Source organism: Leptodactylus fuscus, chromosome 3 (genome assembly GCF_031893055.1).
Source record: "Leptodactylus fuscus isolate aLepFus1 chromosome 3, aLepFus1.hap2, whole genome shotgun sequence".
Classification (NCBI taxonomy): Eukaryota; Metazoa; Chordata; class Amphibia; order Anura; family Leptodactylidae; genus Leptodactylus; species Leptodactylus fuscus.
The window spans coordinates 84,870,843-84,888,255 of record NC_134267.1 but is presented as its reverse complement, the minus strand read 5'-3'; the positions used below and the strand labels follow the sequence as shown (position 1 = coordinate 84,888,255).

The 17,413-nt window shown below is 43.2% G+C and overlaps 1 protein-coding gene across 2 annotated transcripts; it reads right to left on the bottom strand.

Annotated features, from left to right (window-relative positions):
• Positions 1-2,845: 2,845 nt before the first annotated feature.
• On the bottom strand, positions 2,846-15,465 carry LTV1 (LTV1 ribosome biogenesis factor). 2 transcript variants are annotated; one of them, XM_075267863.1, is made up of 11 exons: positions 15,324-15,465; positions 13,389-13,520; positions 11,606-11,794; positions 11,213-11,297; positions 9,310-9,441; positions 8,939-9,177; positions 8,016-8,143; positions 6,716-6,849; positions 5,007-5,059; positions 4,694-4,894; positions 2,846-3,311 (listed from the first exon to the last, which is right to left on the bottom strand). In XM_075267863.1, the coding sequence occupies exons 1-11, from the start codon at positions 15,324-15,326 to the stop codon at positions 3,198-3,200; spliced, it is 1,410 nt and encodes a 469-aa protein (XP_075123964.1). In that variant the 5' UTR covers positions 15,327-15,465; the 3' UTR covers positions 2,846-3,197. The 2 variants fall into 2 exon arrangements, with proteins under 2 accessions (XP_075123964.1, XP_075123963.1); XM_075267862.1 differs by having other exon boundaries at positions 8,939-9,185; positions 9,315-9,441; positions 15,324-15,464.
• Positions 15,466-17,413: the final 1,948 nt, after the last annotated feature.

Genomic DNA, 17,413 nt, shown 5'->3' with positions numbered 1-17,413 from the left:
CTATGTGCCCCCCAAGCAAGCCTGCTTTGGGGGAGTCCCTTGTCATTCTCCACATCGTGAAAGTGCAACGTAGGTATAAATATCAGACTTAGTAAACGCGATACATGGCTTTGGATCCAAATATTTACGAATATCGGTGGAGACTGCAGCATCGAGAGACTCCGTTTCGCAACATCATTGCTGAAATTGCTCGTCAGTTCCCTTTATTATGAGGTTTTTTTTAGCAAAATCATCCGATATTTTTTTAAGTAAAACGCATTTTTCGAATGTGGAGTCATGCTACATTAGAGCAAAAACATGTGGAGACATGCTACACCAATACTGAGGAAAGCCTATAGGCTGCAGGCCTAATGTAGCCTGAGGCCTACAAAATTGGAAAGCCTTAGATCCAGTTTGGGGGATCTGCCAATCCAGCTAGATCAGCAGAATGGGGGAGAAGGTTGAAGGTGACAGGTTTCCGCCTCCCATTCACTTCTATTGACTTCCTGAGCCGGAATCCGCCTCAAGAAAGGTTATGTCGCTTCTTTTGCATGTTGCCGCTGGCGGAAAAAAACCAAAACACTAGCGGTCTCCATAAACCACCATTGTGAGGGGGCAGATGACGACGTGGATTCCGTGCCATAATCCTCCCCCTCTGTGTCCGTGTGAACGGATCACTACAGTCTTCAGTAGTAATTTAGCATCTTCAGCAGGGAATAAGGCCATAAAAATCCTCATTAGATTAGAGTCTGAACCTATTTCACCCTCCTCCTGAGCTTCTTCAATAACTTGGGGGGCTGAGGAATTATTAGGCTGTAGCATAATTCAAGAGGGTTATTACTGATCATAATCTACACTCACCGGCCACTTTATTAGGTACACCATGCTAGTAACGGGTTGGACCCCCTTTTGCCTTCAGAACTGCCTCAATTCTTCGTGGCATAGATTCAACAAGGTGCTGGAAGCATTCCTCAGAGATTTTGGTCCATATTGACATGATGGCATCACACAGTTGCCGCAGATTTGTCGGCTGCACATCCATGATGTGAATCTCCCGTTCCACCACATCCCAAAGATGCTCTATTGGATTGAGATCTGGTGACTGTGGAGGCCATTGGAGTACAGTGAACTCATTGTCATGTTCAAGAAACCAGTCTGAGATGATTCCAGCTTTATGACATGGCGCATTATCCTGCTGAAAGTAGCCATCAGATGTTGGGTACATTGTGGTCATAAAGGGATGGACATGGTCAGCAACAATACTCAGGTAGGCTTTGGCGTTGCAACGATGCTCAATTGGTACCAAGAGGCCCAAAGAGTGCCAAGAAAATATTCCTCACACCATGACACCACCACCACCAGCCTGAACCGTTGATACAAGGCAGGATGGATCCATGCTTTCATGTTGTTGACACCAAATTCTGACCCTACCATCCGAATGTCGCAGCAGAAATCGAGACTCATCAGACCAGGCAACGTTTTTCCAATCTTCAATTGTCCAATTTCGATGAGCTTGTGCAAATTCTAGCCTCAGTTTCCTGTTCTTAGCTGAAAGGAGTGGCACCCGGTGTGGTCTTCTGCTGCTGTAGCCCATCTGCCTCAAAGTTCGACGTACTGTGCGTTCAGAGATGCTCTTCTGGCTACCTTGGTTGTAACGGGTGGCTATTTGAGTCACTGTTGCCTTTCTATCAGCTCGAACCAGTCTGGCCATTCTCCTCTGACCTCTGGCAACAACGCATTTCCGCCCACAGAACTGCCGCTCACTTGATGTTTTTTCTTTTTCGGACCATTCTCTGTAAAACCTAGAGATGGTTGTGTGTGAAAATCCCAGTAGATCAGCAGTTTCTGAAATACTCAGACCAGCCCTTCTGGCACCAACAACCATGCCAAGTTCAAAGGCACTCAAATCACCTTTCTTCCCCATACTGATGCTCGGTTTGAACTGCAGGAGATTGTCGTGACCATGTCTACATGCCTAAATGCACTGAGTTGCCACCATGTGATTGGCTGATTAGAAATTAAGTGTTAACGAGCAGTTGGACAGGTGTACCTAATAAAGTGGCCGGTGAGTGTATTTAATGTTTTCTAATAGGGAGGGAGATTCCTCAGACAGGATCTTTTCAGACAGATCTTGAACAGGAGTATGAGGTAGAGGCAAATGCCACATATTTTAGGCAGGATTTTTTTAAATACTTTAGTCTACTGCAACAACCAACCACACAGTCAAAATAAGGCTCGAAACTGCAACTCATCTTCCATGAAGACAGCGTTGGGCTAGGGGGTCAGTGCATCCTTTTGCTTCCTGCTTCTGAGTCAGGAGATGAAGCAGTGCTGGAGTGGTCTTAAGAGTGTAGAGGCAGTCAGGGCTGGCTACCTGCCTGTGGTTTTTTAATATCATGCCTGACAAAACCACAGAAACGTGGTCGCTGGGCTCTATAATAGCTTCTCACCTAAACTGGGGTCTGGAAGTTAGCACAGAGTGTGATATTGCTGGAACCAGAATTGATGCATAGCATCATGGCAAGAAATGTCCTATCACAAAAGCCTATGCACATCTAGAAGACAGCCATGTGCCAGCCATTTTGCGGCACATTTTGTGGTACCAGGCAGGAACACCCACCTTACCACAGTGATATGAAGGAACATCTGCAACAGGTAGAGGAGGTTTTAATATAAATAAATGGAGATACTAAATTTGACACCTGACAGGGGATAAAGGAAGCCTAAGGTGTGGACACATTTAGGTCTTCTTAGGTTCCCTGTCCCAGGATGGACAGTCCTCCTCACAAGGGTGCTGTGCAGGCCAGGGGAAAAGCACGTTTAACTCTCTTGCATAGGACGTTTGCAAATATAGATGTTCACCAAATTCCATCCAAAATAGTATTTAATACGTTAAGATATCAAGAAAATCCAAGCAGTCTATGAACAGCACACTGCCTATATATTTGTCTCCTTATTTACAATACAGGCGCAGTACAGATGATATAGTAATAGCAGCCATAATTTTCTGTACGACTTCCAGAAGCCATCAACTTAAAATATTTATAAGTTTTTTCGCAGTGAATTGTAGTAATTTGTAATATCAGTTTATCCCTCTTCTAGAAAATCCTGTTGTGGATAGTATTCTCTGGATCGTGTAGCGATACACAATATCTGTGCTTACACATAGTACTTCAGTTTGTGTCCAAATTAGCAACAGCGACATTTTTCGTAATAGTTTATGATAACTTGAGTCCTTGAAGATTTTGTGTCAAATTCAATTGCTCCTTCTCCTGTCTGCTCTTTTCCATTTTAAAGGCCATTTTATTGGCCTTCTTCTCCATTCTTCGTTCCTGATGATAAAAAAAAAGAAAAATAATGTTGTTATTTGTTTTTATGGTTAAAAGGGGTTGTCCAGTTCCAGCACAAAAAAAGTACTGTTTATGTAATGAACTGCTGTACAATTTTCCAATATACTTTCTGTATGGATACCTAGTGGTTTTCTAAATCTCCGTTTGCTGTCATTATTTTCAGTGAGTAAAACTCACAGCATAATCACATGATATATTGTCCATGGTCATGTGATCGATGTATGGCTTGTTACAGTCATAGCACAGTAATCACATATCTGCCTGGTAACAAGCTGTGTACCTGCGTCTATAACATTACCACTGTCTGATGAGAGTGTGACAGAGACCGGGAGAAATAATGTGAAAGAGAGGAGAGTGTGAAAGAATAGAGGAGAAAGTGTGAAAGAGAGGAGGGAGTGTGAGAGAGAGGAGAGAGTGTAAGAGAGGAGAGAGTGTAAGAGAGGAGAGAGTGTAAGAGAGGAGAGAGTGTAAGAGAGGAGAGAGTGTAAGAGAGGAGAGAGTGTAAGAGAGGAGAGAGTGTAAGAGAGGAGAGAGTGTAAGAGAGGAGAGAGTGTAAGAGAGGAGAGAGTGTAAGAGAGGAGAGAGTGTAAGAGAGGAGAGAGTGTAAGAGAGGAGAGAGTGTAAGAGAGGAGAGAGTGTAAGAGAGGAGAGAGTGTAAGAGAGGAGAGAGTGTAAGAGAGGAGAGAGTGTAAGAGAGGAGAGAGTGTAAGAGAGGAGAGAGTGTAAGAGAGGAGAGAGTGTAAGAGAGGAGAGAGTGTAAGAGAGGAGAGAGTGTAAGAGAGGAGAGAGTGTAAGAGAGGAGAGAGTGTAAGAGAGGAGAGAGTGTAAGAGAGGAGAGAGTGTAAGAGAGGAGAGAGTGTAAGAGAGGAGAGAGTGTGAAAGAAAGAGGAGAGAGTGTGAGAGGAGAGAGTATGAGAGTGAGGAGAGAGTGTGAAAGAAAGAGGAGAGAGTGTGAAAGAAAGAGGAGAGAGTGTGAAAGAAAGAGGAGAGAGTGTGAAAGAAAGAGGAGAGAGTGTGAAAGAGAGGAGTGTGAAAGAAAGAGGAGAGACTGTGAAAGAAAGAGGAGAGTGTGAAATAGAAGAGAGTAGAAGCTCTTTGACACATAGGTTTATATGATTTAACGTAGAACTTCTACTGAAAAAAAAAAAACAAAAAAAACACTCCTAGAAGAGACAATGAAGGTGCTGTATATCCTTGTCCACACACGAAAATTGAAGAGAGACCGATAAAAATTCTCAGACTTAAGGTAATAAAAGATGGAAAGTCGCCATGCACAGTCCAGTCCGTGACTTGGTCATATGCCTGGCCACTAGGTGTTGACTTGTCCTGGTATATTCTGATAACACCAAGGAGGAGGTGCTCACCTTGCGTTCATCCTTTATTGCTTGCTTCCTATTTTTTCTCTCTTCGGTGGTTTCATGTTTGGATCGTGGCTGGGTTGATACCTTGGGCAAGTCTCCACCATTAATCATTTCCATTCTCTCTACCTGCTTTGCTGTAAGCCCTCTTTCAGGAAGAACCCCCAGTGGTATACCAGTTTTAGCAGATACCTTTATTGGCTTTGCCTAATAAATACAAAAACTAGCATTTTAATATAATTTTTTTAACAATAAAACCGTTAATATAGTCTATCTATCTTAAAGGTAATGAAACACCATTGTGAGAATCTAAACTTACTTTTGGCGGATCCTTGATAATTTGTGGATGATTATACAAATTGGAATATGTGCCTGTTAAAAAGTAAAAATAAAGACTTATGCCATAAAACTTGCATTAATTATATCAAATACAAGGATAAAACTGTACTGCTTTACCAGTGTTAGAAGTCCAGTCATTTTCTCTACATTAATATCATCACCACCAAATTTGCGTGTAAATCACTCATAAGCTGTTGCAGAGGTGCAGAGCAAATATATGTCTCTTGTGTCAATGGGGAATTTTACTTCCAAGAAAATTAACTTTTAATCCATTTTAACCCCTTAAGGACAAAGCCCAAAAGTGCCTTAAAGGGGTTGGCCACTTTCAGACCAATATTGAGAGACAAATGTTATGGTTTGTATAATAAAAAGATATACAATTTTCCAATATACTTTATGTACCCATTTCTCACAGTTTTCTAGATCTCTGCTTGCTGTCATTCATTTGTTTTACTTTTAGTGGCTAAAATTCTGACCATGGTCATGTGATTTACGGTCCATGGTCATGTGATGAGCACACAGGTGCACAGCTGATTACCAGGCAGATGTCTGATTACTGTGCTGTGACTATAATGAGTGGCACCTGTGTGCTCATCACATGACCATGGACCATAAACCACATGACCATGGTCAGACTTTTTTTTCACTATAAGAAAAAGAATGAATGACAGCAAATCTGGGGTGTCTGCCGATATACGCTCCCACAGCTTATACATTCCCTTCCTGCCGCAGCCAGTTGTGTTCTAATGATTGTGATTTTTTTGGGATCTTTGTCTTCACGTTTAACAAGATAGATAGATAGATAGATAGATAGATAGATAGATAGATAGATAGATAGATAGATAGATATATATAATTTTTTTTTTTTTTTTTTTACTGGTGATGTGGCCATATAAGGGTTTGGGGTTTTTTTGCGGGATGAAATGTATTTTGAAATGACAACATTTCTGGGAGCCTATAAACTATTGAATAAATTTTATTAACTCTTTCTTGGTGGATTACAAACCTCCCCAGCAATTCTGGTATTGCTTTTTAACTTTATTTAATGTTATTTTCCACCCAGCGTAGCGTAAAAGTAACATATAACCTTTATTCTGGGGGTCAATATGATTATGGCGATACCTCATTTATATTGTTTTTTATGCATTACTAGTTTTGCAGAACAAAAAACAATTTGGGGAAAGAAAGCAATTATTTTTGCATAGCCATCTTCTGAGAGGAGTAAAAAAAAAAAATTTTCGGTTGACAGAGTTGGTTGAGGGCATATTTTGTGGGAAGATCTGTGCTTTTTTTTGGTACTGTTTTAATGGTACATATGACTTTTTGATAACTCTTTATAACATTTTAATAAGGTGAGAAGGCAAAAAAAAAAAAAATCATTATTTCTTTGCTTGATGCAGGATGCACCCAACAACATCCTTTAACAAATCCCAACAAGCAAAAACAGTTGCTCTGGCAGCCATGCCCTGGGTGCGCCGGACTGCTTTTTTGCATACAGATTAAAAGTACATCTTCTTGGCAAAAAGACTTCACTTGGTCACAAAACAGGCAAGTTAATATCATTATCCACCCCAACAAAAGAATATACGTGGTTTTGGCAGTAGTAGACTCCCTTTAAGATAGTACATTAGTATTTTCAATATGACATCTTGGAATAAATTACTAAACATGACAGAATTCAATACGTACTCAGGATAGATTCACAGTCCCACTTCTCCCCTGGCTCTTCAATAACGAGAGTCTGCATTTCTTCCTTATCCTCTTCATCTTCCTCAATTAAATCCAACTCGGGTTTGTGTACTAGGTCTTTTAGTTTCACACATCTTTAACAGCAGCAAAGAAAACAACGCAAATTAAAATGACTATAGCCAACAACATCACTGGACGTTATAAACTATGACAAGCAAGAATGGCAGGACGTTTCTCCCACTGCACACTGACCTGACTGCAACCAGGCTGAACGTGGGCATAGCTGGTGGTGGATGGCGCTCAGATTCACTTCAATGGGAGCACCGGTGAAAGGTGAACACTCAGCTATCTTTGATGCTCCCATTCACTTCCATGCAAGTGCCAGAGATAGTCAAAGTACAGTACCACCAGTCACATCCACATTCAGCCTGGCTGCAGTCAAGCTGAATGTACAGTGGGAGAAAGGTCCTGCTGTTCTTGCTTTGTTGAATAACCCTTTTAATTCAATAAACTCTAAGAAAAGAAGTACAATTGTGCTCATGTTAAAGGGGTTGTCCCATCACAAGGATTCTATCTATACTGCTAGTTTATGTGGATTTAAGACTTTTTCCAACTACATTACTTTATCAAAACTGCTTTGCTTGTCTGCGATCTTAATTTATTCACTTCATTATTTACATGCGTTTCTATGACAACAGGCCCTTGGCCACGGACTTATCTGCTCAGTCTCTCAGTGATGTAGCTGCCTGCTCTCGGGGGGGGGGGGGGGGGGGGGGGGGGGGGGGGGATGGGAAGCAGCTCTGACCTGTGCATGTCTGACAAGCAATGGAGCTCCTCAGATAAGGGAGGGGGGAGGTGAGAGCTCCTGCTCGTCCACTTATCAGCCGGTTTTATTGAATTTGGCTGATAAGGGCTGAGATAAGGAGACCGAAACCTCTGTATGTAATGCAAGCTGACTCAAATCCAGCTCTGCTACATCAGCTTCTACTTCAGCTTCATAATGTGGTAATGCATTTACAACCAATCCCTCATTACGGACGGCAAACATAGCAGAGCAAGTGAAACCCTGCCCACCAATGTGCCGAGAAAACCAGGAAGTGAAATGAGCACAGAGCCTGCAGAACAAGAGTTATGGGAATACCCCTTTAAACTGGCATTTACGCAGTCTGTTTTTAACACTGTATTTAGCATCAATTTTCTAGTAAAAATTAACTGAATACATTAATTTACTAGCATAAGTCAGTAGCTGTAGAAATAGTTATAATGCAAATGTCACATGAAAACAACAACTGTAACTTACTCTTTCGCCTTCTCCTTAAAGTAGTCGTCTACAACATCCTGAAGACGGTTGCTATCAGCATGGATGAATCCTTCCAGTTCTGCATTATCCAAGGCACCAATTTCATCATCATCAAATTGCTCATAAAACTTTAAAAAAAAAAAATTAGAAATCGTATAAAACCACTTCAACCTGTGTCCACACATCAAGCTCAATGGAACTAAACAAACAATGGTTTATTTAGGTAACTTTTGCACATACTTTGAGGATTTTTTTTACTTTGAAAAGTATTCATACATTCATTCATTCATCTTATAACCAAAAGATCAATATGCTGCACTTACAAAAGTGAATGGAGTTGCATTGTGACTGTGGATTCTCCATTCATTTACATCAGTTAACTTCTGCAACAATTTCTGCTTGCATAGCAAAAGTTGCAGTGTAGACCTAGACTCAAGACTTTTTTTTATTCAAACTATGTTTGCTTGTACGATTTGAGTTAGGTAACATAGGTAACATCGGTAAGGTAACATAGGCATGGACTGAACGCCATGGAGGACCCAAAGGGGAGTAGCAGACAAACAACCAAGTCAGGAGATTTTTCCCTTGGCAGCCTAGAGAAATTCTGAAGCATCCAATTCATGTAACCCAAGATTTTGAAACCAATGAATGCAAATATTTAGGGCCTATAGATGGCTCCACTTGAGAAAGATGTAAAACTTAGCTGGTAGCTCACTCCAGCCTAAACATGGCAACATGGGTAACCTGGAAAAGCAGTATTGGAGCCCACCCCTAGCTCAGTTTACCCCATACATTGCAACATTAAGGTGTCACTGGCTTACTGGAGGAGACAATACCTTCAATAAGCAGATGCCATAGAGCCATCCCTGAAAGGGCAGTTTGTGTATTTCTCACATTCAAGTTTAACACAACACATCTTATACCTTTTCAAAGCGTTCATCCAGTAGTGTGAGCTGCTCATTTCTCCTCATGACAGAGGAAGACATAGAATACTGTGAGAAACGGCTCTTTGTCTCTTCTTCCATAAACATGAACATGGGACCATCTCCACCTTTACCCTCTTCATCTGAAAAGGGACCATCTGAGTCGAAGTCACCCTCTTGGCTATCATCATCACTATCTTCCCCACTGTCAACATCTTCCCATTCATCATCTGCGCCATCTTCGTTTCTATAGATGTATATTTAGAAAACAATATTTATCTTGTCGACAGAAAATAGACCAAATCATGTAAATCATTTAAGATTTTTTTTTTAGTTTATGGGCAATATTTTAAAATAAAATGACAGTGTACTATACCTGACAATGGCAGTATGATCATTGGCTTGCAATATGAAGTCGTCATCTAGTTGGTTTTCAGGGTTATCAAAATCAAAGTCATCATCCAAAGCAGCCACAATGTCAGGGTCCAAGTCAAGACACAGACCTTTAAAAAACACAAATGAAATAAAATAAAATGATTTTCTAGGACTTTAATATGGGACTATCCTATAGGTCAGCAAGATCAAATGGTGAGGGTTCGTTGTCACCACCAGTCAGCAGTTTGAGGAGCCTTGTAACCCCTGTTTACCAGACATATCGTCACACATTTTGTAGTGGCTAAGCTTACAACTCATTCTATTTAATGGAATAGCGCTGCGTGTAGTATAAGGGCCCGTTCACATGGGCACAGAAGGGGCGGATTGTGGCGCGTAATCCACGTCATACTCCACCCCCACCCCCCCGGGGGGGGGGCGCAACCGTGACCGTCATGGCAGGCGGGTTTTGACCCGAGAGTGACGTGGCTCACCGCTCCACTCTTGGTGCCAAAACCCACTATACCACCCCCCGTGTGAACAAGCCCTTACCATCGAGCAGAGTCAAAATACAAAATGTATGGCACTGTGCCTGGAAGTGGAAAAGGTCACCCATCTTGTTTGAGCACTGACTGGGAGGTGTTGCAACATGTAAAGAATTTGGGGTTCATATTAAGGCATATTGACAGATTGTTGTTGTTTTTTTTTTTGTTTTTTTTTAAGTAGGCCAATCCAAAATGCTTCCAAAATCCTTGACTTTTACATAATGCTTTTGAGTGAGGGATCTATAATGGCACAAATTTCTACACAGTTTTATGGTGGTTTTTAATAAGAGGTTTTGACAAGGTATTTCAGCCTTGCAGAGATTTAAATAGAAACAATAACAGAAGTCACTGCTAATAAATGGGAGACTTGCAAGGGTTTTCTATGCAGATTTTAGCCCAACGCTCCAAATCCTTGTGGAGGATAAGACAGTATGAATATACCTTTAAAAAGTACTAGAAAACCTCTTTGGTAATGTTTTCTATTGACAAATGCATGGTATTTAGGTGATAAAGGTGACCAATCCAGTCAGGATTCCAGTTAAGGAACTCAATCTTCCTAAGTAAGGCTGTTCTGTCAGTAATCCATATTAATGAAGTAGTCAAACTCTTATTTAAATAGTGCTGTTAGTGTGGCCATAAACATAAACCAGTAAGAGAAATAAGATAACATATTATAATAGGGCTGGACAATTAATCAAAAATAACCAAAATTGAAAGTTGACTCAATCAATCAACATGACCTTTATTATTTCAATTATTTTGCATCCATGCCATCCTGTCTCACACCATCATTGGCTACAGAATGTGCCACTCACTGTATGCTATCCAATCATAATTGATGATACATGAAAAACCAAAGTCAAAATTCAGTGGGGCATGTCTTACGTGGCGTGTAAAATGGGAGTGTTGCCCAGCCCTTATAACATAATTATGCTTCCCGATGCTGGAAATAACAGCACCAATATCTCCAGCACCGGGAAGCATATTGGGAATACTGACAGTGTGCTGAATTCAGGAGTCATAGCTCAGAATCACAACTCTTGCCTGCTGCTGACACCACCCACCTTACACTACAGCCTAAATGAGCCTAAAGAAGCACCAAAACTAAACAACACTGATTGCTCAGGACTGAGGTGGGGCTAGAGAAAAAATCCCAACTGTATCAAAATCAGTATTGTAGCACCTATTAATTGATGTAAAGCGTTTGACTTGTTGGAGGTGGTGAAAGATCCTCTTTAAGGAAAAGAAGCAACATGAAACATAGGAATGAAAAAGAACGTTTGAGAGAACCCCCCCCCCCAAAAAAAAACAAACACTTGACTGAAAGAAAAATAAAATAAAATAGGAAATGACCTACCTCGAGGAGCTGCTTTGTTTAAAAGCCCTACATCCTCCTCAAATTCTGATGCAAAGACTGAAGATGGCAAGTTTATAGAAGGACCCTATAAAGAAGACATATAAATCTGAATATACTTCATAATATGCCAGTAACACTGTCAAAAGTACAACATGCACAAATAAAAAAGCAAACAAATGTTTAACTATCAAATTTTCATGACACCTTTAAAATTTTTGAATGAACAAGTGGTGTCCATATCAGTCTTCACTTCAATGGGATTTTATGCATGTGAGCAATAAAATTAAATCTGCAACACCATACCAGACTATAACAACGTGTAACAGTCTATGTAGAGCATATAGCAGCACTGCTAGAAACCAGGAAATAAAAATATAAAAACAATTCTCATACCTGGACATATTCATCCACCTCCTCTATCTTCCCATGCTCCGTCACTACGATCCGACTTGATGCTTGATGTACTTCAGATGGCACAAGTTCAGCGGGTCCTTTTTCTTTAAGATGTTGCAAATAGTTGTAGTCATCATCAAAAAATACCCCAAACTTCCGCTGCTCTTCTTTTCTCTTTTCTGTCTCTACCTGTTAGAAATACACAAAACTAAAATTACCTATACACATACACATAGCAGTTTGCCACTCTCCATGTGTTTACCTCAATAATTTGTTGTTAATTTTATATTGGACAAACATTCCCTAGGATTAAAATATGTTGTACAGTATAGAGGACTTCCTAAGAAGTTAGTTGGAATAATAGTGGATTCATTAGGAATAAGATTACTGAAGTTGGGATGTGCATGAATTCCATATTATTGCAATTTAACCAGTTAAAGTATAAGTAAATTCTTATATAGCATTAAAGGGGTTGTCCAGGATGAGGGTTTTTTTTGTTTTTTTTTTGTGAAGATGGCTGGTAAAGGTTAGGAGACAACAGAGCACCATTCCTGCAGGGGTTTTTTTTTCCACCTTCCCCGATCCACTTTCAAAAAAAACACTTATCCTGGACAACCCCTTTAAAGAGGACCTTTCACCACATCCCACTTAAGTTCATAGCATTATTAGATGCTGCTCCATCTGATTCCAGTGCACCTGGAATTTTTTCTCTGGCCTCCACCATTCCTGAGGAACAAGGTAGTTTTGATACCAGATGTGCTATTTAAGTTCTGCAAAGCCAGAAGGGCATTGTCAAGCAGGGGGTGTGATTCAGAGCTTCAATCAGTAGCAGAGATCAGAATCACAGCCTCTGTCTGCTCCTGCCTGAGCATATAGAACCTAAATAGCACATTGGGAACCAAAACGAACATTGCTGATTTCTTGGGAATGGTGGAGGTAGAGAGAAAAGTTCCAATTGTACTGGAATTAGTGGAGCAGCACCTATTAAAAGATGTGAAGAACTGAACACGTAAGAGGCGGTGAAAGGTCCTTTTTAACTGCACAGCCTCTTGAACAATCCCTGTAAATATACATTATTAGGCCAGTTGCATACGACCGTGCTGCAACTGGCCGGCCGTAAAATAAAAGCACATGCGACACAGGGATGTCCCAGTTTGCTGCCCCTTTCATTAAATGAATAGGAGCCATGGAAGCAAGGGCTGCAAAATAAGAATAGAACCTGTTATATCTGATGTGGCGCGGAATCACGACTTGCACATGGGAAATTCTCGGTCATGTGTACGGGCCATAGAAAAGAATGGGTCAGTGTGCTATCTGTGAAATATACAGATAGCACACTGACCACGGCCACGGTCATCTGCAACCGGCCTTAGTGTTATGAATGAAAGACTGCAGCAGTGCACCCTTCATAATTTCCAGAGTTGAGAGCCATTGTAAAAACAGTAACGTCCATTTTAGTGAACTTAACCAGTTTACTGCCAGGGATTTCTAAAGCAGATTTCAAAGGAGTTAGACACCTTTTAAGAGCGAGCATCTATTTGTAGTATTTTGATTTAGTAATGCTAGATTCACAGTAGCGCCGCCTCTCCCTTGCTGTGGTCCACCGGACGACCAGAACAACAAGGAGAGAGACGATTTGTAAAGTAATTAGGAATATGTTGAAGTTGTATAAATAAAATTATTATTTATGCATTCCCAATGACCATGGCTGCCAGCTACATAGAAAGGAGGAAGGGTGTAAGTTTTGCAGAAATCTCTTTAAACAAATTACTGAACAAAAGACCTTATCAGCAGGTAACAAGACTCTCTGCGGAGCAGTTTCATCGGCAGCCAACGGGTCCCTCTGACTTCTGTGCACCAGGTGGAAGGTTACAGCTTTCTTCTTTTCTATGAAGGGTTTCTTCTTTCTGTGAGGCTGTAATGTAAAGGAGTTATTTAAAAAACAAAAATAGACAATAAACAGCTCCATACATAATATACCGATGATATAAACTACATCTGAAAATACAAATTAGGCATCTTTTCAGCTCAGACATGTTATATGTTAAGAGGAGAAAACATGCAACTACATGGGGCTGGACCTCAACCAATCAAGGAGCTTCAAATCAGCAATAGAGACCCTGAAAGGAAAACCAGCAGAACCTTCTATGCCATTAAAAGGCAACTGTACCACCTCAAAGCACCGGTAAGGGTCTGGCTGAAGATATTTGATGAAGTCATCACTCCGATCCTTCTCTATGGCAGTGAGGTTTGGGGCCCAGCCACCTACCCAGACCAGTCAAAGTGGGATTCCAGCCCAACAGAGACTTTCCATCTAGAGTTCTGCAAGTACCTCCTCTATGTCCATCGCAGCACCTCCAACATGGGATGCCGGGCAGAGCTAGGCAGACTCCCCCTATGGCTCACCATGCAGAAGAGGGCACTATCATTCTGGACACACATATAGGGCAGCAGTCCCAACACTTACAATCACCAAGCCTGGCTAAGGCACAGAGCCCTGAGCAAACCCGACGCCCCCCCAACCAAACATCGGCCGCCTGCCAAGCCAAAACCCCCAACATGCCCTGTACAAAGCTCAAATAAAAGGGGCCATGGAGAGCAACAAAGAGCGGTACATCGAGGAATGGAGGAGCGCAATAAATAACTCCAAGAAACTCACCGTGCACAGTCACTACAAAGGGGCTACACCATGGCCACCTACCTGGAAAAAATACCCAACAAACACAGACTGACCCTGAGGCTGTACAGACAGAGCACCCACAGCCTGGAGATGGAGACGGGGGCGACACAGGCAGACGTACAAGCCACGGGAGAACAGACTGTGCCAACACTGTGACCAGGGGGCGCTAGAAGATGAGGCCCAATTCCTTCTACACTGCACTAAATACTCAGCTGTGAGGGCCGGCTACTTCCAAAGACTCTCTGCCCACATCCCAGACTTCACATCTGCAGACGAGAAGAGGAAACTCAACATCCTACTGGGAGAAGAGGAGGCTACTGTGGAGATCGCTGCCCAATACGTGTCCAGCTGCCACAAAATGAAGGGAAGAAGAGACCTCAAGGCCTACTATACCCCAAACCACCCACCCATTCATCCACCCTACACCCGCCCCACTCTACTTGCTTTGGCACTGCAAAATATCTATTCGGATGTGCCAATCTTCTTTGATTCTTGATTCTGCATTTTGTAAGCTGGGTCACAGGACTGTGGAGTGAGTGATGGGACTAGTTTTAGGCTAGAGTCACACTTGTGCTAGTCTCACCATTGTTTGGGTCTGCCAGGGGACCCGAACAACCGAGAGCCTCTAACCCAGTGGTTACCTACAAACACCATAGATTATAATGGGGTCCGTCAGTTTTCCACCATTTTTATAATGAAACCACCAGAGAGAAAAGTCCACTGTGGAGGACATTTCTCCCCCCCCAGCCTAATATTGCCTGGACAACCCCTTTAAGCTGAGTGACCTATTCACACACGTTTTCTTCTACTTTACCAAGTAGTCTGATGAGGAAGAGCAACAGCAGCTGGGAAATAAGAGCAATATCTGTAATATGTGACAACTACTGCACGTGACCGGCACACAGCCTGTATAACATAGAAAGCGACAACATCACTACTGATATCAGGAGGAGCGCGTAGTCAGGCTGTAGTAACAGGCCCAGGACTGTAGCTGTTACACTACAACCAGAGCTCATCTGCCCGACACACAGTTCTTACCATTATGCTCTATGGAACTGCCGCCAGATAAAAATCCTTCAACTGCCAGTACCAGGACGTGTCCACAAAATGTTACCAAATACAGCGTGCTTCCTCTGCAGTGAGTAAAAGGACCTTTGGTGATGTCATAGCCACGTGACCGGATACTTGTATTGGCCATGTAGCATCGTGGGATGAAGGACCTTTCATGACGTCATTTATGACCATGTGATCAGTGACGTTGTATAGGGGTTGCGACTAGGGAGGTAACTAGAGTAGAGATACTGCAGGGAGGAGCTGCTGGAACCACCTCCAGGCTGTGCTTTACTGAGGTGACGGGAATGGAGCTGCTGCCAGAAACGCCAATCTAATCTCCTCACGACAGGATCAGCTAGCTTGGAGTTTCTATAGGGAGGATTCTAGAGTATGGTCAGAACGGGACAAGAGGGACATTATACGTATGACTATCAGTAGGAAGGGAGGAAAAATACAGCACTGGTTATATATATATATATATATACATACCTCCCAACTTTTGAAGAACTGAAGAGGGACAAAATGTGCGGCAAATTTAGCCCCACCCACTTTTGTGTTGACTCCGCCCACGCGTTAATTTTTCATGTGCCCGCACACAGTATAATCCTCCTACAGTCACCCGTAAATTATATGTCCCCCCTCTATCTCTCCCCCAGTTTCATATACACCCTTCATCTGCCCCCAGTTTCATGTCCCTCTCCATCTCTGCCCCCAGATTCATGTCCCTCCATCTCTGCCCCCAAATTCATGTCCCCTCCATCTCTGCCCCCAGATTCATGTCCCACATCTCTGCCCCCAGATTCATGTCCCTCCATCTCTGCCCCCAAATTCATGTCCCCTCCATCTCTGCCCCCAGATTCATGTCCCACATCTCTGCCCCCAGATTCATGTCCCTCCATCTCTGCCCCCAGATTCATGTCCCTCCATCTCTGCCCCCAGATTCATGTCCTCTCCATCTCTGCCCCCAGATTCATGTCCCTCCATCTCTGCCCCCAGATTCATGTCCCTCCATCTCTGCCCCCAGATTCATGTCCCTCCATCTCTGCCCCCAGATTCATGTCCCCATATCTCTGCCCCCAGATTCATGTCCCACATCTCTGCCCCCAGATTCCTGTCCCTCCATCTCTGCCCCCAGATTCATGTCCCCACATCTCTGCCCCCAGATTCATGTCCCACATCTCTGCCCCCAGATTCATGTCCCACATCTCTGCCCCCAGATTCATGTCCCTCCATCTCTGCCCCCAGATTCATGTCCCTCCATCTCTGCCCCCAGATTCATGTCCTCTCCATCTCTGCCCCCAGATTCATGTCCCTCCATCTCTGCCCCCAGATTCATGTCCCTCCATCTCTGCCCCCAGATTCATGTCCCTCCATCTCTGCCCCCAGATTCATGTCCCCATATCTCTGCCCCCAGATTCATGTCCCACATCTCTGCCCCCAGATTCCTGTCCCTCCATCTCTGCCCCCAGATTCATGTCCCCACATCTCTGCCCCCAGATTCATGTCCCACATCTCTGCCCCCAGATTCATGTCCCACATCTCTGCCCCCAGATTCATGTCCCTCCATCTCTGCCCCCAGATTCATGTCCCTCCATCTCTGCCCCCAAATTCATGTCCTCTCCATCTCTGCCCCCAGATTCATGTCCCCCATCTCTGCCCCCAGATTCATGTCCCCCATCTCTGCCCTCAGATTCATGTCCTCTCCATCTCTGCCCCCAGATTCATGTCCCCCATCTCTGCCCCAATGTCATGCCGTCCTCTCCTTCATCTGCCCCCAGATTCACGTTCCACCTCCACATTAAACTTACCTTCTCCTCCGCTCCCTCGCCGCTCTCTGCCCGCCTCTCTCGCTGACACATGCGGCTGAAGGAAGGAGCTGACACAGGTCAGCTCCTCGCTTCGCCGCTGCCCGCCTCTCTCCCTGACACATGCGGCTGAAGCTGCTCGCGTGCTCGCTTCGCCGCTGCGTCTCTCTCTCGCTGACACATGCGGCTGAAGCGAGGAGCTGACCTGTGTCAGCTCCTCGCTTCGCTGCTGCCGCCGGCTCCTGGCTTGTACATCGCGTCTACAAGCCA